The following is a 25,672-nucleotide window of genomic DNA, read 5'->3' on the forward strand; positions in this document are numbered from 1 at the left end:
GTTATTTGACTTCAGAAAAATATGTTGACAAAAGTTAGTTGAGCACTTTAACAGAACAGCCCTTTGACAAGAGAGAGAGAGAGAGAGAGAGAGAGAGAGAGAGAGAGAGAGAGAGAGAGAGAGAGAGATCAGGAAACACAAAGGCAAGGCAGAAAGTCATATTTAAATTCAGGGTACACTGATGACAGATTCTCTGTTCAGTGCACTCAAAGTCTTCCTCCAGGAGACTCAACATATCCTTTCACAAGACTGAGTTCTTTGATGAGCCCTGCCAGCGGAGCTCTGGAAAGGCTTTTTCCATGAAGTTATGATTACTATACTTATTGAGCCATGGCTTTGTGTTAATGGTGATATTTTAATATCAGTTCTCTGGCTAAATAGGAGGTGATGCTTCTACAATGCTATAAAACTTTCTCAATTGCATCCTAAGTCTGTCTTCACTCCATCCATTCTTCTAAGCAATGATCCTGAAAATCCCATCACAAGCTATGTGAGAGGGGACCACCAAAAACCACAGAGATAAACACGTGGGAAAGCCTCAGTGTTCAGGAGCCACGTTTTATAAAGATAATCATAAATATGTTCTTAAAAGACATATAGACAAACTTCCATTAATCCTGAGGCCTAAGGCTAGGACCCAGTGATGGCTCAAGGCCTCCCCCTGCTACCTGAGGAGCAAATTTAGTGCAGTTTCTAATGACGTATCTAAAGTAAAGATTCAAACGTATGAGTTTGCAGTTTTGAAAGATTTATTCAAGTGTGAGCATCAGCAATCCACCAAGGTAAGGTAGTGTCCTGACCCAACAGGTCTTGAGTCCTCCTGATATAAACAAAGGCCCTCCAGAACTGTGGACTGGAGTTCTCCATTGTCCCCTTCTGACATTCAGATTTTAATTTTTTGCATTCTCATTAGATTACGGGGGCCAGGGGTATAAGTCATTTTTACATCGGTCATTTTCCTGGTCCAGAACGTAAAGCAGCGAGCAACTCGTCAACCTTAAAAATCGTAATAACTCCTGCACGACTTGCTATGCCGAAAAGCAGTGAGACAACCAAGAGATAAATACGACCAAAGAGCATTCTTAAAAATACTACTGGTTCTTGGCTCTGGCTTATTGTGTGCCTTCGAAGTGGAGGGGACCCACTCTCTGTGCTGCCACTAGGCCCTCCTTCACTGCAACTCGGAGGTTTCCAACCTAAATGACAATGGCAATTCCGATGATTATTACACAGTCCTCTAAAATTGCATTTTTCAGGGGTGCAGTCGTAATTCAACTGAGATAAACTTCCACTGCAAGCTCCTTGATTGCAGAACTTAGTTGTGGAGCACAGGCTACCAGGTCTCACCATTCCAATATCTGTTGTTTCTGTCCCACGATGTTCATCCAGCCCAAAGCAGGTAAACCCAGAGATAACCGATTGATGGAATGAAACATGTTCTTGCAAGAAGGGAAGATTGGTGACATTGGTACACTGCAACCTTCCACACAGCTTATCTTCCTCAGTGCAAGCATTGAATGTGAGGCTTTCTGGCAATCTAGTACAATGTCCAAATCGAAATTTTTCTTTGTTGATGTCATAGCACGTAGGATTAGCATCCGTAGCACTTACACCAAAGATATGCTTGCACTGTACATCTCGGTCAGTGCAGTTACCTTCATAGCAGTAACCCACTTCTGAGCATGGTGTCCCATCTTGCAGATAAGTGTCATTTGGGCAAAGGTACACATTCCCGTTACAGTACTCTGGAAGATCACATATGTTCTGGATGGGTCTGCAGAGTACCCCAGAAGGGCTGAAGGTGCAGTTTGCACAGCATAGTTCTTTATCACAAATGCTACCAGGTGTGAGCTTGCAATCACTTCCACAACAGGAATCTTCATAGCATGCCTTATGTGAACCACAGTCACACTGTTCACCTTCATCTATTTTGAAGTTTCCACAAAAAGTATAGGTATGTGTTGTGTTATAATAAACATGGCGGTCATAGTAAAGGCATGGCATCAGATTAGGGGTATTAACTATTTCGCTTATATCCGCAAGGGAACAATTGCTGAACGCATCTGTTAATTTAGGATCCTTGAACATAATGCAGACAGACCTTCTCTGACAGACACAGTAATCCTCATTATCAACTTTTAGACCTAAACTCCTTCCAACACGATTGGTTACTATAATAGATACCTGTATAAAACCTCGGAAATTTTTACCAATAATGGTTAGGGCTAAGTCAGAACATATACTCCTTTCAACAGGATTGACCTCATTATCCTCTGGCCCTTCTCTATTAATTAAAGTTGATGCATCTGGTTTAAACGTCGAATAAAACGTTTCCACATAGTAAATATGAATAGACCCTCCTGGTATAGTATAGTCATATATAAATGGATCCCATTCATCATACATAGTCATAAGAAAGACATAGTACCGCATATGAAGATTGGTCAGATAGGTGTCCATCAAACTGATGAGTTGAAACAAGTACCCAACATTAACTTGATATTTATCACCACGAGCTTCCTGATATGCCGAGTGGGATAGTTGAAAATGGCCTTTTATAGCAGCTGGATGTGTAGCATAGTTCTTACTAGAAATTCTGGGAGTTCCATCGGCGGATTCCATTTTGGAGAAGGGAGGACCTGTATTATGACTCAAGTGCTTCCATGCATCCATAGGCCCTGTTACATCAGACTCAGCTACTATCTGAGAGACAACATGTTCAAACCTCTGTGAATCATTGAGGGGTTTGATTTCATAGGCAAGGTCATCCAACATCATGACCCCTGACAGGCCCCCATAACAAGTATCCACAGTGACCATAGATTCAGGGATCCCCTCCAGGTAGCCACTATAATAACAATCTTCAGGGAAAAAAGGATAATCCATCTGTAAGGCTCCTTGGTCATCCTGAGTTGTCAGCAACAAGTGTCTGGGCCAAATAAGTGTCTTTCTTCTCAGGTGGATGATATGTCTCTGGCCCCTAAAACGCAAGCTATACGAGAGTCGTCTTTGTGCTTGAATTCCCTTGCTATGATAGGCCTCCTTCCGAGGAATAACCACCTCCGATGAGATGTAACGCCAAGTGGGATGGCCTTGAGGACACCGGACTGGAACCAGGAGGAACAGCCAGATTGCAAACAGCAAGAGGAGGACCCTGGGGACCACAGGTCTTTCCACTAGCCTCATGCCCCAGGTCACAGATAACATCCTGGGTGGAGCTAAATCCCTCTGCTGTGGACACTGCCTGGTCTAGAAGGTGCTGACAGAGGACCAAGAGCCTCCTCAGGCTCCCAACCCCAGTGGTTACCCAGACAACTTGAATTAGGTAACAGTCACTGGGTGTGGCAAGAATTCAGTCTGAATGTGTTAGCTAAGGTTGAGGCTAAATAGGGTCAAAAGTGATGTCTATGAATGTGTCAGGGCAGGAAAGGTCAGAAGCAGCAGGGGAGTCTCTCTGACAGCCTCAATCCTTTCTTTTGTTTTCTGAAATACAAAGTACCATTTCCACGCTTTCCTTTACATGAAGGTATTTGGTTCCCAATGCTACTACTCTGGGGCTGTTTCCAGGAGTCAATTTTTCTTTTTATCTTGGTTCATGTTTCTCATGGTTGTTTTGGTTTGTTTTGTTTTGGCTGGAAGTTAGAAGTAAATACTGTCTACATTAGCCTTTTAGCTAGAAATGTGTTTGTATTCTTCTGAGCATATTTTATTTGAGTTTAGTTAAACTATTTACAAATGTTTTTACCCTTTTGGGGTTTGCACAAAAGTTTGGATATTTCTACATGTTAATATTGTGTTGTTCTTTCTCCAATATCATGAGACCTAAAAATTATATCTGGATACCTCTGAACTCTAGAAATTTTTAAAATTCCATCTCTTATGAACATACTTTATCTTTGACCCTGTCTGAGGCCAAACTGCCTGTCCCCCTCCAACCTTTAGTATGTTTCTTTCCTGACCATTGGGATTTCTTCAAGCATGCAGGCTGATGGGTTCTCAGCAGGCAAGACCAGCAGACTGTGTTGGTATGATCTTCAAAAAAGCAAGCCACACACTTTTTCCAGGTTCATCAACAGTGTTTTCATCCCTCTTACTTTTGTAGAAGGAAAAGGAACCTCTGAGTTTTTTCCAAGAATCTTGTTAATGAGAGGGGGATGGGTATCACCATGAAGTTCATGACAAGCCTGTCTCAGACATGTGATTAAGCCACAAAGATAAGTTGCCCTGCTGCAGGTATTTGACATAATAGGAGAAAAAATTGGAGAGGGAGATAATCAATTTACTTCCCTCAAAAGTATATATCTCATCTAAGTGTATAGGGGAAAACTCTGCAGGACTCGTGGGATCAATCATATGGCACCCTCTCAACTCTCCAAGCAGCTTTCCTGCTCACACCCAGGAGCCTCATGAATAAGACTTTTGTGGCTACTAGAATTACTGCATGTGATACTAACAGGATGCTCTCACTGAGGAAAGAGATGGAGGAAGTGGCTTGGTTCCTATTTAGTTATGTGCTCTATCATTTGTGAGCAACTTGGGGACATGAACCTATACTGAAATTTGGAAAAGGCTCCTCAAGGTTCATGGCCCCCTTGTCAGTACTCTGAGGCTCTGTCTACTAACAGGCTGAACTCCCATGTCCTACATGGACATAGGACAACACCAAGCACAAGAAGGTTTTATCACTGAAGTGAAGGAAATAGGTTTCTAAAAACTAGAGAGTGCCAGGGCCATCCTCTCTAGTCACTATAGGACAGAACCCTATGGAGTCAGGTTACAGAGGGAGACCTTTTCAGGACCTGAGCAATGATTACAGAGCATATCTCAGATGCCTACTGCTGACAAGATGCATCTTTGCATAATCTGCCTAGCCAGATTCAGAACATTGGCCTCACACAGCCAAATGAACTTTTGGATACAGATGATTAAAAACAGGCAGAGAGAGGTGAGAGGTGAGACAAAAAGAGGGAGGAAGACAGACAAGTAAGAGAGGGAGGAAGAGAGGGAGAGGAGAAAAAGGACAGAGAGAGAGAGAAGAGAGAGGGAGAGGAAGAGGAAGGACAGGAGATGGATAAGGAGAGAAGAAGGGATGGAGGGTGAAAAGGGCAGAGAGTGAGAAAGAGGAAGACAGAGAGAGAGAGAGAGAGAGAGAGAGAGAGAGAGAGAGAGAGAGAGAAAGAGAGAGGAGAGAGAGAAAAAATGCTAAATATTTCTGTACCTCTGTCCCAATCTCTGACCTCTGATAACCCAAGCACATGTATTCAGATATCAAAATGGGGTTGAGATATAGATGAATGTAAATACTGGTGAAAATCATGGGGCTGAGATCTGGAGTAGTCATGATGGTTTCAAAGTCTCTGTACTGACTAAAACATTCCACTGGCCCATTTCCAACTTCCTCTGAACACATGAGTGTAAAATCAAAGTCCCTGCTAAGGATGTTTACAAAGACCTCTACCTTCATGTTCTCATCTTCCACTGTCCCACCTAGGCTCTGGTCCCCCATGGACTCAAGGCTCAAGGCCATCCTCAGTGATGCCTGGGAAACCCTGCCCATTTGCCCAGCTCATGCCCTCTCTCAGCACACATAAACTCCCTCCAAGCTCCTTCACAGAAACAACCAAATTTAAACACAATTTAAAGTAATATGAAGCTGTGTCCCATACCATTTCCCAGAATTTCGAATCTGCTAAAATCTGACTGTGTGATACAGAGAACTACCTAGATGAATATCTAACCCCCAATCTTGAGCTATCTGTTGAAAAGGCTTTCAACTATGAAATCCTTTTGGGAGCCGACTTTAGCAAAAAGCGGCTAGATCAACTTGGCAGCCATCTCGAGCCATATACTCTGATAAGAGACTTGTTTTTCAATAGCCTACAATAGCTGAGCACACTCTGACAAACATCTTGTTTGTCCCACATAGCTGGTTTTGCTGTTTAGTGACCCCAGCTGCAAGGTGCACGTGGGAAAATGTCTTCACCTGTGTTCTTCTGCTTGTGCTTATAAATACCCAGGATTTCCTTGTAATGGAGTCAATAGGAGGTGTGAATGTAGTCTATGGGAGACAGTAAACAAGACTTGACTACAGACCATCTGACTTGTCTCTATTCTTGGAGTCTCTTCCCCATCTTCCCCCCACTCTCTTGCTAGACCCTGATCCTTGGACCAGAGCAGCAGAGCAGTCTGGGACATTTTGACCCTCAGCGTGGGGCAGAGTGGTCCTCAACAAAATCCAATCTGGAATGTCTATGTTTCCTACAACTTAGGGACATCTCTATGAACCTCATACTCCCCTTCACAGTGCACATCAGGAGGCAGATCTGTGTCTCTTGCTCTCCACAAGAGGGCAGAATCCTGGCATCAGCTGTGGCAATCCCCCAGCACTATTTTTAAAGGGGAGGGGGAAGATCATAAAATCATCAATGTGGGGAAATGCAAGGAAGACTCCATGACATCTAAGCATCCAGGACGGTCTCAAGTCTTCAAAAAACAAAACCACCAAAAAAGTGGATTCTAAAACTAGTCACCTGTGCCCGGTGCCTGGGGAGTCACTCTGCAGCCCTAGACTGGGAAAGCATAAAGAAAGCAGCAAGAAAGAAGGCACACAGCCAGTGTCCTGCAGCTACTCAGACCACACACGGCCTCCTGACTGCTCTGAGCCTGTCTTAACAACAGCAACGATGCCTCCAAAATTCCTAGAACAAGCCCTGAAGGAACTTGTGGCTGATATGAGCAAGCCAGCCCCAGAGGAAAGGAAAGTCAATGGAGCACAGGAGAGAAAACAGGTGAGTTAGTGCATTAGAGGGGCCTGAGGAGGGAGTTCCAATCTCTCCCCAGCACCAGACATAAATGTCTCTTCAGAGCTGCCAGGACATGGAATGCTGGTGATTCTGACCATCAGACCCACAGGACCAGAAAGAGGTAAGTGTATAACCATCCAGCATATATTTGGAGAGGAAATTGGAAAGCTGATATCTCTGTATTCGCTTAGCCTGTGTGTCCACCCACCCATGCCCCCAAGTCCAAGTTTGAAGAAATACTGATGGTCTAAAGACAGCCAGTATTAAATACAAGATTGCAGAAAAGAGGAAAAGACCTTTCTGGATATCTTGAGAATGTGCAAACAAAAATAGGACACATGGGATGAAATTAACATGGAGCAAAATTAATTTTGTCAGCCCAGCTGAAAAAAAATTATTCAAGAGAACCATCAGACACAAAAGTGTAACAGGACTGAGGAATGTGCCTAGTATAGCCAGGGTCCTCTCACTAGACCAAGATGTAGCTCCAGGAACACCCAGGTGCCTACCTGTAGCCCTCTCCAGAGGTCTGAGTCAGTCAGCTCAGGCTCTTTCTAAGTTTCAGACCAAAACATCAAAAACTATAGCATCTCCACTGCAGATGAAGTCATCACCACAATGCCTCCCCAAGAGGAGAAAGAAAGGCAGCCTGTCAATGAGGAAGTCACCTAGAGACTGAACTTTCCAGTGGTTCTTATCACTCCTCCCTCAGCAGCCTCAGTCTGGGCATTGAGAGATCAAGGTGTGTTGGGAAGTCAGCCATGTGGCAGCCCCAGACCCTGCTTCCTGCCTAGGATCTTCCTGAAGAGATAGACACATAGAAGAAAAAAATCTGGACCTCGACTCAGGATGGCCACTATGATTCTGCCCTGCTGCCTGTGCCCCCAATGGTCCCAACTGCTGCAGAACCAGAGCCCTTGTTCGACAGGGCTTTGTGTGAAGGGATCTACTACTGTGTTTATTACTACAGTGGTAGCTACCATGGAGCTATAGCCATCAGCAAAAGCCAATTGTGCCCAACAGACCCTTCAGCTCAAAAAAAAAAAAAAAAAAAAAAAAAAACCTGAGTCTAGAGGAGCTGGCACCAAGGGGTCTATATCCCAAGTCTTGACCACTGACTCCCATTGATTGATACTGCCCCACATACAGCTTTTCTGGATGACTACAGAGAAGGCAAAGCAGACTAAATTCATATCCAAAAAGCCACTCATCCAGAGTCCAGGAACCCCAGTCGAGAGCTAGTCAACTCTCAACCTGGGCAAATGCCTCTTTCAATAGGAATGGCCCTAGAGATCTTTCTTTCTCTCAGAATAACTTAGGAAACACTCCAAGCTGGGCTCAGACAGACTCCCACAGTCACTTGGCAACCACTGAGTTGGCCATCTTTACCTGGCACCCACAAGACAACAGTACCTCAGCCGCATCCTAAACATGTTCTTTCAGTCACTTGGTGGACACAAGGAGCCTGTGGTAGGGTCTACCAAGATCTGGGAAGACTACCAGGGGCATGTTGTGGGAGTTGAGTGTGACTTCAGCTACCTAGGAGCTCCCTGTATCATAGCTGAGGATCTAAATACAGAAGTATCTATCAGCCTACTGCTGACCTCAGACAGGTTTTTGTTTGGCTGGTGTTTGTTTGCTTCTTTGGGCCCCATTCATTGGACAAAGATGGACCTGTTAAGGGACAGAACGCCAGTGGTAACTACCTTGCAGCCACAAATCTAAATATCCTGCCATAGCACAGTCTGGAAGACCAGAAACAGGCTTAGCTAGAGTCCTTCTCAGATTCCTGTTGGGGACAAGTTTGGCCATTTGGCTTCTCTCTAGAAATCTCTGGCCTCAGCAGCCACTTCCAGAACCCTAGTCCACACTCTTTATTCTTCTCTGCTTTCTTTTGTGGTCCCTGCCACAGAGACCCAGGAAAGGTAACTGTGGGCAATACACATCTGTGTCATGTAGTGTTGCCTGTGTCATTGAGATGCTACAGTGTACACTAGGGAAGAAATACCAGAAGGTCCCGTGTCTTTGATGAACTGACCCTTGGGGCCCATCTCATCATTCCAGCAAGTCTGGGACTGGGATGGTGACATGACATCAGCCTGTCTCATATTCCATCTCTGTTTGAGCCTTGTTGCAGATATTGACATAGATCAAGTACAGAAACAGCAGAGTGCCCCATCATAGCATGGCAGGAAGACCACAGGAGGAGCATTCTACATGAGCCTCTCTCACCTTGTCATAGCTACCACCTTAGTACATACAGATCAGTCTCAAAAGCCCTGGAAGAACCTGATTTCTCAACTACACTGGCTAGCTGGGTGGGCTATATGAGATACCAAGTAGGGCATGAGCCAGGTTTACACACACTTACACAGGCACTCACATACACACACTTGTGCTTGCATGCACACACACACACACACACGCACTCATACCAAAACATGCAAACATACACATACAGACACAGGAACTCAAACACAGACATACATACTCACACACACATGCACACAAACACACAATGTCACAACCAGAAAGAATCTACCAAACTTGTCCACTCAAACCAACGCATTCAGACTGCATGTATGAAGGTTGATAGCATCAATGTTACCCCCAGGGGGCCCTGTTATAATATGGCCTGGAAGTAGACTCACAGTGTAGGGGAATTTGTGACAGCCTGAGGAATTTGTGACAGCCTATATGCACAGATGGTTCCACAGTAACATACATACATCATATAAAAAACTTAGCTGGGTATGGTGGCACATGCATTTAATTCCAGCACCCAGAAGGCAAAGGCAGACAGATCTCTAAGTTAGAGGCCAGCACAGCTACATGGAGGCCATCCAAGGCTTGATGGAGAAAACCTGTCCTTAAAATTAAGAAAATAAAGAAAACAAAAAGAAATATTTTGCCCTGAAGTGATTCAGTGCTCACACAAGATCTGCCCACAGGGGAAACCTACCCATGCCAGCCCACTACTCAGCAAAAAGGCTCTGAAAGGATTTTGAACAAGTTACTGTCACCATGGGTATACTTCAGGTCACCACTGTAAGAAAAGCTCTAACCAATACTACCCTTCCAAACCCATCCCCCAGACCCATTGCTGCCTGTCTTTGTGTGTGCTAGTGGGTTGACTATATGTAAATATACATGTACATGAAAGTCTACAAACACACACACATAGACACCACCCACAAACACATGAGACAGACAGGCAGACAGACAGAAAGACAGACAGAGACAGAGAGAAAGAAAGAGACAGAGAGAAATAGAAAGAGACAGAGAGAAAGAGGGAGAGAGCAGGAAATTCAAAACTAGCAGTCATTAATATTAACAATGGAACACAGGTTTGGAATCCCTCTCAAAGGTGGTAAGAGCCTGTTTTGTACACCAGTAAGATGGTTACACTGTGTCCTTTCTTCTGGGGCAGACTCCTAGCTGGTCTGCTCCCCTGAAACACCATATCCTGACCCATCTGAGAGGTACCACTGTACTCACAGTCGCAGGTAAGAACTCTCCTCCACAACCCTATTTCCAGAGCTGCATCTGGGATCCTAGATCTCTCAGGACACACAACCCACTCAAACCCCGCCCTCCAGAATACCACTCCCTTTCTGCCCCTTGATTGGTCCTTTCCAATGGGGCAGAGTCCTAGCTGATCTGCTCCCATGAAGACAACATATCCTGACCCAGAGCAGCAGAGGAACCACTGCATTCAGAGCAGTGCAGAAAGCTGGTGTCTCAGGAGCTCTAAAATGCCCAGGGTCATAGGATTTCAGTATCTCAGAGGCAGCCTAAGTCCCAGGAGTTCTTCCACTCAGAATCTCAGGAACACAGAGCCACAGAGGCATCTGGACTCTGTGGACTTCTGACACAAGCAAGATAACAGGAGAGACAGGCTCCAGTCAGAGACAGTGAGAGCAGGTAGCACTAGAGATAACCAGATGATGAAAGGAAAGCACTAGATCATAAGCAACAGAAACTAAGGTTTCATGGCAACATCAAAACCCAGTTCTCCCACCATAGCAAGTCTTGGATACCCCATCACACCGAAAAAACAGGATTCAGATTTAAAATCACTTCTCATGATGATGATAGAGGACTTTAAGAAGGACATAAATAACTCCCTTAAGGAAATACAGGAGAGCACAGGTAAATCGGTAGAAGAACTTTAAGAGGAAACACAAAAATCCCTTAAGGAATTGCAAGAAAACTCAACCAAACAGGAGAAGGAATTAAACAAAACTATATAGGATCCAAAAATGGAAGTAGAAACAATAAAGAAATCCCAAAGGGAGACTACCCTGGAAACAAACTAGGATGGCCATTGTAATATCAAATAAAATTAAATTTTAACTTAAAGCTATCAAAAAGGATAAGGAAGGACACTTCATACACGTCAAAAAAAAAAAAAAAAAAAAAAGTCAGCCAAGATGAACTCTCAATTCTGAACATCGATGCTCCAAGCATAGAGCACTCACTTTCATAAAAGAAACCTTGCTGAAGTTCATTGCACCTCACACAATAATAGCAGGAGACTTCAGCACCCTACTCTCAGCACTGGACAGATCACAGAAACAGAAACTAAACAGAGACACAGTGAAACTAACAGAAGTTATGAACCAAGTGGATTTAACAGATAACTATAGAACATTTCACCCCAAAGCAAAAGAATATACCTTCTGAGCACCTCATGGTACCTTCTCCAAAATTGACCATATACTTAGTCATAAAACAGGCCTCAACAGATACAAGAAAATTGAAATAATCCCATGCATCCTATCAGATCACCATGGACTACAGCTGGTCTTCAATAATGACAAAAAAAAGCGTGATTCATGTGGAAACTGAACAATGTTATACTCAATGATAACTTGCTCAGGGAAGAAATAAAGAAGGAAATTAAAGACTTTTTGAATTTAATAAAAATTAAGACATATCATGCCAAAACTTATGAGACACAATAAAAGTGGTGTTAAGAGGAAACTCATAGCTCTAAGTGCCTACAAAAAGGTATTGGAGAGAGCATACACTAACAGCTGACAACACAGCTGAAAGCTCTAGAACAAAAAAAAAAATCAAACACACCAAAGAGGAGTAGACGGCAGGAAATAATCAAACTCAGGGATGAAATCAACCAAGGAGAAACAGAAAGAACTATACAAACAATCAATAAAACCAGGAGCTGGTTCTTTGAGAAAATAAATGAGATGGTTAAACCTTTACCCAGACTAACCAGAGGGCACAGAAACAGTCTGAAAATTAATAAAATCAGAATTGAGAAGGGTGTTATAACAACAGAAACTGAGGAAACTAAAAAAAATCATCAAATCCTACTACAAAGCCTATACTCAACAAAACTGAGAAATCTGGATGAAATGGACAATTTTCTAGAGAAATACCAGTTACCAAAGTTAAGTCAGGACCAGATAAACCACCTAAACAGTCCAATAATCCCTAAAAAATAGCAGCAGTCATTAAGAGTCTCCCGACCAAAAATAGCCCAGGACCAGACTGTTTTAGTGCAGAGTTCAATCAGACCTTCAAAGAAGACCTAATACAAATTCTATTTAAACTGTTCCACAAAATAGAAACAGAAGGAGCACTACCCAATTCATTCTATGAAGCCATAATGATGCTTATACCTAAACTAAACAGTGACACAACAAAGAAAGAGAACTTCAGACCAATCTTCCTTATGAATATGGATGCAAAAATACAAAATAAAATTCTCACAAACCGAATCCAAGAACATGTCAAAACAATCATCCATCATGATCAAATAGGCTTTGTTCCAGGAATTCAGGGAGGGTTCAATATTCAAAAATCCATCAATGTAATCCACTATAAAACAAACTCAAAAAAACACATAATCATATCACTAGATGCTGAGAAAGCATTTGACAAAATTCAACATCCGTTCATGGTAAAAGTCTTGGAAGGCTCATCAATCCAAGGCCCTTAATTAAACATAGTAAAAGCAATATACAGCAAGCCAGTAGCCAACATTAACTAAATGGAGAGAAATTTGAAGCAATCCCACTAAGATCAGGGACTACACAAGGCTGTCTACTCTCACCCTATCTATTCAATATAGTACTCAAAGAACTAGCCAGAGCAATTAGGCAACAAAAGGAGGTCAAACGGATACAAATTGGAAAGGGAGAAGTCAAAATATCACTATTGGCAGATGTTATGACACTATACATGAGTGACCCCAAAACTACTGAGGAATATAGGAGACCTACCTTCTAGAACACCCAGCTACACGTGGCAGAACAGACACCTCTCCCAATGTTTCTAAACCCGCCAAGGACAACAGAGACCATTAACACCTGAGACCCTTAACACAAGTTTTTAATGCTTGTTCACCCTAACAGGAATACCTGTTTGTGCTTTTCAATCCAAAATTTTCTTGCTTTTTTATTTAAATGTTTTCTTTTCTCCCTAGCATTCATGATATATGTACAATTTTTTTCTATATTTTTGACATTTCTTTAAGATTCAAAAGTCATCTAATCTAATTCCACATGTCAAATCAACAATGCTGATCACCATTTTCTCAGCCCTTAATTAACAACCAGTTTCCTTTTACAGAAAAACTGTTGCTGCCTATCCCAGATACATAATTAAGATGATGGCTTTTTTCCTCAGCCATCCAAAGCAGACTCAAAGGTGCCTTCCTGGACTAAATTTCCTCAAACACCCTTGCTTTTCTAGGATTATAATGGCAGACCATGACGTGCTTCCTCCCAAGTAGCTTAATGCTTGCTAGGCATCCTTTGCAGACATCCTCCTGCTGGGGTTCTGATCCCCCATTGTGATCATCCTACAGGTGCTCCCACAAATCCAGCAGAGACAACACCATCTCCTGGAACCTGCCTGGGACACCAAGCTGCCTTCTTCCGAATACCTCATCTGACTGAAGACTCCTGAGACACATGCTGAGATCCAGAAACACACCGTGAGTCCTACAGAAGACAGACCTAGACTTTCCAGCTGCAGATAGACTCTCTTGCCAAAGACAAATGGCTACTAACTTGGGGAAATTTACATATTAGTAAGGAAAACATAATGTCTATCTAGATTGATCAGATGTTATTACCCTTAAACTGTACAACCCATGACAATGATACCTTACCTTCCCAACCCCCACCCTCAACCTCCTTACTTTGTGACTTAATTGTGCTACCCCCTACAGCCTGTGTAGTGTTTTCTTTGGATACTTTCACCTCATCCAAAATTTTTACACAGTCACTCCAGTGATTCTTCTCTTTTTTAAAAAAGAAAAGGAAGGAAATGTGGGGCAGTGGGCTGTGAAAGGACAGCATGGTTTCTGGTAGAGCACTGGCCAGAGACCCAACAGGTTGGAGACCTCACAGGTTTCCCTGCAAAGAATGGCATACACTCCGCCATGCTCCCATGCTCCTGAAATGAGGTGGAAGATCTCAATCCATCTGCACCTTTCAGGCACATAGGACAAAGCCCTACCAGCCCCTCCAGAATAGAGGGCATGACTACAGGGAGAAGGGCCTCAAAATATCTCCATATTCATGAGTTACCTAAAGGTCAAAGGGCATGGCCAATTAAGCATTCCTTCCCAGATCCTCCTTCTACTCGCAAAAGGTATTTAACCTCAGTCCCACCATGAGAACACAGGGTACAGCTTCATCCACTTGCTGCCATGACAATAAACATTTTTAAACCATGGACAGCCTCTCATCTTTAGGGCCCACCATGGGGGACTGTGAAGAAGGTCTTCAACTACCAAGCAGCAGCCTAACCTCCTGCTGAAGGGCCCTCTGTGTTCCAGCCACGAAGCCCACAAACTCAAGTAAGCTAGCTGAGCCAGCTGAGAGCCAGCCAAGTGAGTCACACTTACCAAGAGTCTCTATGACAATGGCTGCCACCAGAGCTCATCTTCTGCCCCTCACACCATCTCAGTCCTTCTGCAGCCTCTCAGCACCTCCTGGGAGCCCAAGGGGTGGGGACCAGCAGATCCCGCCCACCTTGTTGCCCGGGGGTCCACAACACAAGAGATCTGCTCCAACAGGACCTCAGACTGGGATCTCCCCATGCCCAGAGTGGAGCTCTGTGGCTTAACATAGCTCTGCATCCACCTGGCACCAGGTGAAGTGAACACCATCGAATTCCTGCTCTTCTGCTCCCTGAGACACTCTTCCAGCCACCTGGGGCAACAGAGACATGAGACCCACAACTCCGCCCAACAGAACCCATACCCACACATGAGTGAAATAGCCACGCACTGGGAGAATACCATTCCTGACCTCAAGCTGTACTACACATCAATACTGTTTTTTTTTTTTTTTTTTTTTTTTTTTTTTAAAAACCTGCATGGTATTGGTACAGAGACAAGCAGGAAGATCATAAAATAGTGTTGAAGTCCCTGAAAAGAACCTCCATAAATATGGTCACTTGATCTTTGATAAAGTTTGCTAAAACTATCGAGTGGATGAAAGATAAATGGTGCTGGTTCAACTGAAGGTCAGCACATAGAAGAATGCAAACTGATCCATACTTATACAAACCTCAAGTCCAAAAAGATCAAGGCCCTCCTCATAAAACCAGATACAATTAAACTAATAGAAGAGAAAATGTGGAAAAGCCTCCAAAACATGGACACAGAGGAAAAGTTCCTGATGGATATCTCTTGGGTAAATGCCCAGGAGTGGTATAGCTGGGTCTTGTGGGAGAAATATTCCCAGTTTTCTGAGAAAACACTAAAATTTATTTCCAAAGAGGTTGTACTAGTTTGCACTCCACCAGCAATGGAGGAGTGTTCCTCCTTGTTCCACATCCTCACCAGCATGTGCTATCACTTACGTTTTGCATCTTAGCCATTCCGAGCAGTGTAAGAAAGAATCAGAGTTGTTTTAATTTGCATTTGCCCAATGACTTAGGATGTTGAATATTTCTTTAAGAGTTTCTTGGTCATTAAATCTTCTGTTAAGAATTCTCTGTTTCACTCTGTGCCCTATTTTTAATTGCATTATATGGTTTGTTTGTTTCTAATTTCTTGAGTTCTTTATGTATTTAGATATTACTTCTTTGTCAGATGTAGGGTTGGTAAAGAGCATTAGACAACTTTCCAGAGACTTAATTTCAATTTTGTCAAGAACTTCATTTATAGTGTCCTGGGTTTCCTCTTCATCACCATATGACAACTTTATGCCATCGAGGGTTTTATTGGATATTTCTTCAATCATTTCCACTTCATTTTTTTCTTCTAGAAATTCTGCACTCTTAGCAGTGTCTTCTGTGGACACATTTTCTTCCATTGTCATTGTAGCGGTAGAAATTGCACCAGTCATTTTTATCTGGGAATTCATCACTTTCAGTTGTGTGGACATAGACGTTGACTTTTGAGCTTACAGCAAAAGTTCTTATGTTTCAGTAGATGAACACGCTGCTTAGCTAAAACCCCACAGGCTTCTTTATCATCAATCATGGTCATCTTCTTAATTTCAAACTCCACCTGTTTTCCTTATGTCTCTAAGGCTCCTCAACCCCTGATCATAGCTCTCTGTGTGCCTCTCAGCTCTTTATTCTGTTCCTTTATTATATCCACATACATGTCCACACACTTCTTCTTGAAGAGGGATGCCATGAATCATGGCCATATCCAGCTTGCCCACTTTGGTCCAGCCTGGCTCTTGGAGAAGCATGGAGAGGACAGAACCCAGGAGAAGCTTGCAGTGGTGGGAGGAGGAGGACAAAGTCCAAGAGCACCAATTTTTAAATTATTATTTTAAATAATAATCTCATGAATTGGAAGAGAAGGAGGAGTCATGGAAACAGAGGTGGAAAAGGGAAGAATAGGGATGCTGGAAATGTGGTGCTTGTGTATAAAATTCTCCAAAACTTAAAAAAAAATAAATTAAATATATATTGATAATAATTCAAGGATTGTTAGAACAGCAATTTCAGTAGCTTTAGAACTAATTGGCTTGCCCACAAAATTGCTGTGTACATAAATGTCACAGATCATCAGTCTGTATGAAAGACAGCAGAGAACTATTAGGTGAGACAAGAATAGAGCGAATTATTTTCTTGTTGAGTATCTCTATCTTCTGCTTAATGACCATGGACCCAGGAAGAGAGTGAGTACAGAGTGGTATCTTCCTGCTACTAGACATGCTTATCAATTTCTTACATCCTAACATGTTTTCATGAATAGTCAATATTCCCTAGCAACTGAACAGATTTTTTTCATTGGGTTCAGTCAGAGAAGCTGTCCTTTAAACCAGACTCACTTTACAAGCCTCTTTCTGTTGGTTAGTATTGTCAACTTGACACAAACTATAGACCCTTGTGAATAGGAACCCCAACAAAGGAAGGGCCTTTAGTAGATTAGTAAGAGGGAATGTCTGTGGGGTATTTTCTTAACTGCTAATCAGGGTAGAAGTTCCTGTGACACTATGTATGAGACCAAGGCAGGAACAATATACCTTGAAAGTTGAGATTTCAGTTTGTAGTTAGGAGTGAGGTCCTGTTTGTACTGTTTGTCCCAGTACCTTACTCATTAAGGAAGCACACTGTATTAAGTCCTTGCAAGTTATGGTTTATATTTGTAATTAAAAATAAGTTTCTTCTTCTTTGATGTGATATAAGTTGGAAAACATGTTTTCAACCTACACTAAACTTGATACCTCATTAACATGATATGTATTCTTCACTTTATCCTTTCTCTTTCATTGTATTTTTCTAACAATATCTAACAGCCATCTATCTCGCCCCTGTATGTACTTCCTCCCTCCCATAAAAGAGACTTCAAGAAGCTTTCTGCAATCCTGACGGAGAGACAGCCAACTGGCACCCTAAAACTAACGCTTCCTTCATTCAGACAATTGTGGAATTGGCCTTCTCCTCACACGTGGCATTCTTCTATTATCTTGGCTTCTTTCAACTTCTTCCTTCAGATCCTGTCTTGACTTCCCTCATCAATGGATGATGACCTGTAAGCTAGATAAGCCCTTTCTTCCTCAAGTTGCTTTCCGTCATGGTGTCTATCACAGCAACAGAAAATCAAACTTCATGTTAGGACCAGTCTCCTCCATGCTCTCATTTCCTCTACACTTTGAATCAAAACTTACCTAGTTTTTATTTGTATTTTCCTGGGTGCCAGTCTGCTATAAAGAACATCTTCTGAGCCACACTGCTACTGTCTTTATAAGAGCAGCTATGCCTACTTCTGAAGGTCCATCACAATTGGGCCTGAAAACTGTTGGCTTTCCCCACTAGCAGAACTGGGTAGGGAAGATCACTAGAACCTCACCTGAGTTTCCAGCCACTACTCCAAGCCATCAGTATGTTGTTTTTCCATAATTACAAGTAGCTTAAGGAGTTTTGGGAAATGTTATACCAGCCTAAAGACAATAACTGACAGGGACAACTCCTATGTGTCCATGCTGAGTACAGATCCACCAGCATGGCTGCTGTGGAATCACTGGTATTCTTGACTGTAAGTCCCACTCATGTTCTGTAAGAAAGCATAATAAACTCACTGGTTCTCACATTGCAAGCTTTGGTGGAATCAAACTTTGGTTTGTCATTGGGTTTGGGAGACATGGCAATCTGAGCCTTTCTTTGGGCCTCTAATGTATGGAGGGGGAACTTACTTGCCAAAGCCAGCATAATAGTTTAGTTTCCAGGCCTTGAGAGTGCTTTTTCCTGGGGTTCTGACCCCAAATATAGAGAAGAAATGCAATTCCTTGTCTAAAACCAGGAATATGCTTAGCAAGGCCAGTAATGAGGCTAAGGCTTTAAGGAAGGTGTAATTTTTAGATCTTAGAAACTCACCTCTTCCCCAACTGAAGGGCTTAAGTTCTCAGCCCCAAGGCCACTGTGTGCTCAGTCTCTAAGCACTTGAGATATCCTGTGTTCCCTTTGAGCAACATTTCTTGGTTCATATCCTAATAACTTGGTCTCCCGTATGATGGATTTCTGCTGATTGTCCTATTTTCCCTTGAAAACTCTGTATAATATGCTATATTTCTTAATAAATTTGCTTTGTATACAGAATCAGCTTATGAAAGTTGCCCCATCAAAGTGTTGCAACTGCCAGATTGTCCAGTGCTTTTTGAAAAGAGAGGATGACACTGTACCTGGAATTTGTTCCTCCCACTTCAAATTCAGTGTGTTTGCATCAAAAGATCAGCTGGATCTTACTGTCTAAATAGATGAGTGTTCCTACTCCAGAACACACTTTTCCCATTAAACAATCATCCTCCCATTAGTTAAAAAATAGCATCTCTATGCCTGCCTTTATTACACACACACACACACACACACACACACACACACACACACACACTTTCCTGTCTTCTTTATTTTCTCATTCTGGTCCTCCCATTTAGAACCTTGACACTGAAAAAAAAAAAATGGCCTGCTGGTCCAGAGCAATTAAAACCTTATAAAGAAGTGGTAAATGTTGTTCATGACTCCCTGAGGCAAAAATTCTCAAAACAGGGTCCTGTGTGGTCAGTCCTTGCACATCTGTCACAGGTTTTGTAGCTCTGGTTAGCTACACTATGGGAGATGAACTCAGCCTTGCATATATAGCCAGCACAACTATATATGCAAGGAAGAAAAGAGCCTAAGGTGAACTTCAATCTGATTTACTGAGCACTGAGCAGATCTTGAGTTTCAGCTCTGCACCCAATCCCATGAAACCCAGAGGTGGCAGGACTCCCAGGAGCTCTAACCCCCACAGGATCTTAGGTAAGGAGGCAGCAACACCCACCCCAAACAGAGGGTAACTGGGACCCACGGGGACCCAGGAACTCACTCCTGGTTGGGGCACAGGTTCCTTCCAATCTGTACCTGAGCAATGAGTAGCTCGAGAGTCAGCTCTGCACCCAATCCCACAAAACTCAGAGGGGGCTGGATTTCCAGGGGGCTCTAACACACTCAGAAACATAGGATCCTAGGATCACTGGATCTCAGGCGACTGCTCACAACAGGATTTTGGATCCCAGAGACAGCCTAACTCCAGGAGCTCTTACACCGAGGATCTCAGGATCACAGGATCACAGAAACATACCAACAGCTGGACTCTGAGGAGTTCTGACACAACCAAGATAACAGGAAAGACAGGCACCAGTCAGAGACAGTGGGTGCAGTAGCACTAAAGATAACCAGGTGGCACAAGGCAAGCTAAAGAACATAAGCATCAGCAACCAAGGGTACTTGGCATCATCAGAACCTAGTCATTCCACCATAGCATGTCCCAAATAACCCATCACACCAGAAAAGCAAGATTCAGATTTAAAATCACTTCTCATGATGATGATAGAGGACTTTAAGGCAGACATAAATAACACTCTCAAAGAAATTGAGGAGAGCACATGTATGTAAAAAGGTAGAAGCCCTTAAAGAGGAAACGCAAAAATCCCTTAAAGAATTACAAGAAAACAGGTACCTAGCAACCTGTCCTGCTATGTTCCTTCTGCTGAACTCTTTACCCAGCCCATATCCTGTTCTTGAGAATACCTGTACTCCCTCCCTGAGAACACCTGCGATCCCCAGGAACAGAGACCCTATTTCATCCCGGTACTCCATATCCTGCTTCTACATGTAAACAACCTGGTGTGAGAACAATAAACTTTGACAGCTTGATCAGACCTCTTGCCTTGCTGTTCTCTCAACCCTTGTCTCCCCATACTCTCTTTCAGGTGATCCCACAGTCCCAGTTCACCACCCTGCAGAACCAAGCATTCTAATAATGTATCTAAAGTACAGATTCAAAAGTACCAGTTTGCAGTTTTGAAAAATTTATTCCAGTGTGAGCATCAGCAATCCACCAATGTCCGGTGGTGTCCTAATCCAACAGGTCTTGGATCACCATGATATAAACAAAGGCCATCCAGAACTGTGGACTGGAGTTCTCCATTGTCCCCTTCTGACATTCAGATTTTGTTTTTTGCATTTTCATTATATTACAGGGGCCAGGGGTATAAGTCATTTTTACATTGGTCGTCTTCCTGGTCCAGAACGTAAAGCAGCTTGCAATTCTCCAACCGTATAAACCTTAATAACTCTCATACGAGTGGCTATGCCAAAGAGCAATGAGACAAGCAAGAGATAAACACGACCAAGGAGCATTCTTAAAAATACTACTGGTTCTTGGCTCTGGCTTATTGTGCGCCTTCGAACTGGAGGGGACCCACTCTCTGTGCTCCCACTAGGTCCCTCTTCCTTGCAATTCGGAGGTTTCCAACCTAAATGACAATGGCAATGCCGATGATTATTACACAATCCTTTAAAATTGCATTTTTCAGGGGTGCAGTCGTAATTCAACTGAGATAAACTTCCACTGCAAGCTCCTTGATTGCAGAACTTAGTTGTGGAGCACAGGCTACCAGGTCTCACCATTCCAACATCTGTTGTTTCTGTCCCACGATGTTCATCCAGCCCAAAGCAGGTAAACCCAGAGATAACCGACTGATGGAATGAAACATGTTCTTGCAAGAAGGGAAGATTGGTGACATTGGTACACTGCAACCTTCCACACAGCTTATTTTCCTCACTGCAAGCATTGAATGTGAGGCTTTCTGGCAATCTAGTACAATGTCCAAATCGAAATTTTTCTTTGTTGATGTCATAGCACGTAGGATTAGCATCTGTAGCACTTACACCAAAGATATGCTTGCACTGTACATCTCGGTCAGTGCAGTTACCTTGATAGCAGTAACCCACTTCTGAGCATGGTGTCCCATCTTGCAGATAAGTGTCATCTGGGCAAAGGTAGTTATTCCCCTTACAGTACTCTGGAAGATCACATATGTTCTGGATGGGTCTGCAGAGTACCCCAGAAGGGCTGAAGGTGCAGTTTGCACAGCATAGTTCTTTATCACAAATGCTACCAGGTGTGAGCTTGCAATCACTTCCACAGCAGAGATCTTCATAGCATGCCTTATGTGAGCCACAGTCACACTGTTCACCTTCATCTACTTTGAAGTTTCCACAATAACGATAGGTATGTGTTATGTTATAATAAACATGGCGGTCATAGTAAAGACATGGCATCAGCTCAGGGGTATTAACTATTTCACTTATGTCCAAAAAAGAACAATTGCTGAACGCATCTGTTATTTCAGGTTTCTTGTACATAATGCAGGTGGCCCTTCTCTGGCAGACACAGTAATTCTCATCATCATATTTTAAACCTAAAAGCCTTCCAATACGATTGGTAATGAAAACAGATAAACCTATATAATGTCTCTTATGTTGACCAACAAAACTTAAGGCTGAGGGAGTACATAGACTTCTTTCTGTGGGAACGAAATCGTCATCTGATGGCTTATCCACATCAACTGAGGTTGATGCATCAGGAAAAAAATTACTATAGAAGGTTCTATAATAGTACCTACGAGCATCCCCTGATTCACTGAAGTCATGTATAAACGGGTCCCCTGCAGTATACACAGTCATGAGAAAGACGTAGTACCGCACATGAATTTTGGTCATAAAGGTGTCCGTTAAACTAATGAGTTTAAACAAATATGCCACAACAATATTAAAGTTACCCGAATTGCTAGAGCTTATATTATCATATAAAGTATGGGCCATTGCAAAATGGCCTTTTATAGCAGCTGGATGTGTAGCATAGTTCTTACTAGAAATTCTGGGAGTTCCATCGGCGGATTCCATTTTGGAGAAGGGAGGACCTGTATTATGACTCAAGTGCTTCCATGCATCCATAGGCCCTGTTACATCAGACTCAGCTACTATCTGAGAGACAACATGTTCAAACCTCTGTGAATCATTGAGGGGTTTGATTTCATAGGCAAGGTCATCCAACATCATGACCCCTGACAGGCCCCCATAACAAGTATCCACAGTGACCATAGATTCAGGGATCCCCTCCAGGTAGCCACTATAATAACAATCTTCAGGGAAAAAAGGATAATCCATCTGTAAGGCTCCTTGGTCATCCTGAGTTGTCAGCAACAAGTGTCTGGGCCAAATAAGTGTCTTTCTTCTCAGGTGGATGATATGTCTCTGGCCCCTAAAACGCAAGCTATACGAGAGCCGTCTTTGTGCTTGAATTCCCTTGCTATGATAGGCCTCCTTCCGAGGAATAACCACCTCCGATGAGATGTAACGCCAAGTGGGATGGCCTTGAGGACACCGGACTGGAACCAGGAGGAACAGCCAGATTGCAAACAGCAAGAGGAGGACCCTGGGGACCACAGGTCTTTCCACTAGCCTCATGCCCCAGGTCACAGATAACATCCTGGGTGGAGCTAAATCCCTCTGCTGTGGACACTGCCTGGTCTAGAAGGTGCTGACAGAGGACCAAGAGCCTCCTCAGGCTCCCAACCCCAGTGGTTACCCAGACAACTTGAATTAGGTAACAGTCACTGGGTGTGGCAAGAATTCAGTCTGAATGTGTTAGCTAAGGTTGAGGCTAAATAGGGTCAAAAGTGATGTCTATGAATGTGTCAGGGCAGGAAAAGTCAGAAGCAGCAGGGGAGTCTCTCTGACAGCCTCAATCCTTTCTTTTGTTTTCTGAAATACAAAGTACCATTTCCACGCTTTCCTTTACATGAAGGTATTTGGTTCCCAATGCTACTACTCTGGGGCTGTTTCCAGGAGTCAATTTTTCTTTTTATCTTGGTTCATGTTTCTCATGGTTGTTTTGGTTTGTTTTGTTTTGGCTGGAAGTTAGAAGTAAATACTGTCTACATTAGCCTTTTAGCTAGAAATGTGTTTGTATTCTTCTGAGCATATTTTATTTGAGTTTAGTTAAACTATTTACAAATGTTTTTACCCTTTTGGGGTTTGCACAAAAGTTTGGATATTTCTACATGTTAATATTGTGTTGTTCTTTCTCCAATATCATGAGACCTAAAAATTATATCTGGATACCTCTGAACTCTAGAAATTTTTAAAATTCCATCTCTTATGAACATACTTTATCTTTGACCCTGTCTGAGGCCAAACTGCCTGTCCCCCTCCAACCTTTAGTATGTTTCTTTCCTGACCATTGGGATTTCTTCAAGCATGCAGGCTGATGGGTTCTCAGCAGGCAAGACCAGCAGACTGTGTTGGTATGATCTTCAAAAAAGCAAGCCACACACTTTTTCCAGGTTCATCAACAGTGTTTTCATCCCTCTTACTTTTGTAGAAGGAAAAGCAACCTCTGAGTTTTTTCCAAGAATATTGTTAATGAGAGGGGGATGGGTATCACCATGAAGTTCATGACAAGCCTGACTCAGACATGTGATTAAGCCACAAAGATAAGTTGCCCTGCAGCAGGTATTTGACATAATAGGAGAAAAAAAAATTGGAGAGGGAGATAATCAATTTACTTCCCTCAAAAGTATATATCTCATCTAAGTGTATAGGGGAAAACTCTGCAGGACTTGTGGGATCAATCATAAAGCACCCTCTCAACTCTCCAAGCAGCTTTCCTGCTCACACCCAGGAGCCTCATGAATAAGACTTTTGTGGCTACTAGAATTACTGCATGTGATACTAACAGGATGCTCTCACTGAGGAAAGAGATGGAGGAAGTGGCTTGGTTCCTATTTAGTTATGTGCTCTATCATTTGTGAGCAACTTGGGGACATGAACCTATACTGAAATTTGGAAAAGGCTCCTCAAGGTTCATGGCCCCCTTGTCAGTACTCTGAGGCTCTGTCTACTAACAGGCTGAACTCCCATGTCCTACATGGACATAGGACAACACCAAGCACAAGAAGGTTTTATCACTGAAGTGAAGGAAATAGGTTTCTAAAAAACTAGAGAGTGCCAGGGCCATCCTCTCTAGTCACTATAGGACAGAACCCTATGGAGTCAGGTTACAGAGGGAGACCTTTTCAGGACCTGAGCAATGATTACAGAGCATATCTCAGATGCCTACTGCTGACAAGATGCATCTTTGCATAATCTGCCTAGCCAGATTCAGAACATTGGCCTCACACAGCCAAATGAACTTTTGGATACAGATGATTAAAAACAGGCAGAGAGAGGTGAGAGGTGAGACAAAAAGAGGGAGGAAGACAGACAAGTAAGAGAGGGAGGAAGAGAGGGAGAGGAGAAAAAGGACAGAGAGAGAGAGAAGAGAGAGGGAGAGGAAGAGGAAGAGGAAGGACAGGAGATGGATAAGGAGAGAAGAAGGGATGGAGGGTGAAAAGGGCAGAGAGTGAGAAAGAGGAAGACAGAGAGAGAGAGAGAGAGAGAGAGAGAGAGAGAGAGAGAGAGAGAAAGAGAGAAGAGAGAGAGAAAAATGCTAAATATTTCTGTACCTCTGTCCCAATCTCTGACCTCTGATAACCCAAGCACATGTATTCAGATATCAAAATGGGGTTGAGATATAGATGAATGTAAATACTGGTGAAAATCATGGGGCTGAGACCTGGAGTAGTCATGATGGTTTCAAAGTCTCTGTACTGACTAAAACATTCCACTGGCCCATTTCCAACTTCCTCTGAACACATGTGTGTAAAATCAAAGTCCCTGATAAGGATGTTTACAAAGACCTCCACCTTCATGTCCTCATCTTCCACTGTCCCACCTAGGCTCTGGTCCCCCATAGACTCAAGGCTCAAGGCCATCCTCAGTGATGCCTGGGAAACCCTGCCCATTTGCCCAGCTCATGCCCTCTCTCAGCACACATAAACTCCCTCCAAGCTCCTTCACAGAAACAACCAAATTTAAACACAATTTAAAGTAATATGAAGCTGTGTCCCATACCATTTCCCAGAATTTCGAATCTGCTAAAATCTGACTGTGTGATACAGAGAACTACCTAGATGAATATCTAACCCCCAATCTTGAGCTATCTGTTGAAAAGGCTTTCAACTATGAAATCCTTTTGGGAGCCGACTTTAGCAAAAAGC

General features: G+C 42.9%; 2 protein-coding genes, 1 pseudogene and 1 gene segment (V, D, J or C); 1 reads left to right on the forward strand and 3 right to left on the reverse strand.

Moving 5' to 3' along the window:
* The window catches only part of LOC143436697 (Ig gamma-2C chain C region-like), an 891,501-nt gene that overhangs the window by 599,708 nt on the left and 266,121 nt on the right, over window positions 1-25,672 (forward strand).
* Window positions 735-3,771, reverse strand: LOC143436696 (disintegrin and metalloproteinase domain-containing protein 21-like). The gene has a single exon (XM_076920959.1). It carries the CDS (start codon window positions 3,205-3,207, stop codon window positions 952-954), a length of 2,256 nt encoding a protein of 751 aa, XP_076777074.1. The 5' UTR covers window positions 3,208-3,771; the 3' UTR covers window positions 735-951.
* LOC143436663 (charged multivesicular body protein 2b pseudogene) lies at window positions 14,903-16,431 on the reverse strand (annotated as a pseudogene).
* Window positions 20,589-23,624, reverse strand: LOC143436694 (disintegrin and metalloproteinase domain-containing protein 29-like). Its single transcript, XM_076920957.1, has one exon. It carries the CDS (start codon window positions 23,058-23,060, stop codon window positions 20,790-20,792), a length of 2,271 nt encoding a protein of 756 aa, XP_076777072.1. The 5' UTR covers window positions 23,061-23,624; the 3' UTR covers window positions 20,589-20,789.

This window comes from Arvicanthis niloticus, chromosome 23, assembly GCF_011762505.2.
Source record: "Arvicanthis niloticus isolate mArvNil1 chromosome 23, mArvNil1.pat.X, whole genome shotgun sequence".
NCBI classification, from domain to species: domain Eukaryota; kingdom Metazoa; phylum Chordata; class Mammalia; order Rodentia; family Muridae; genus Arvicanthis; species Arvicanthis niloticus.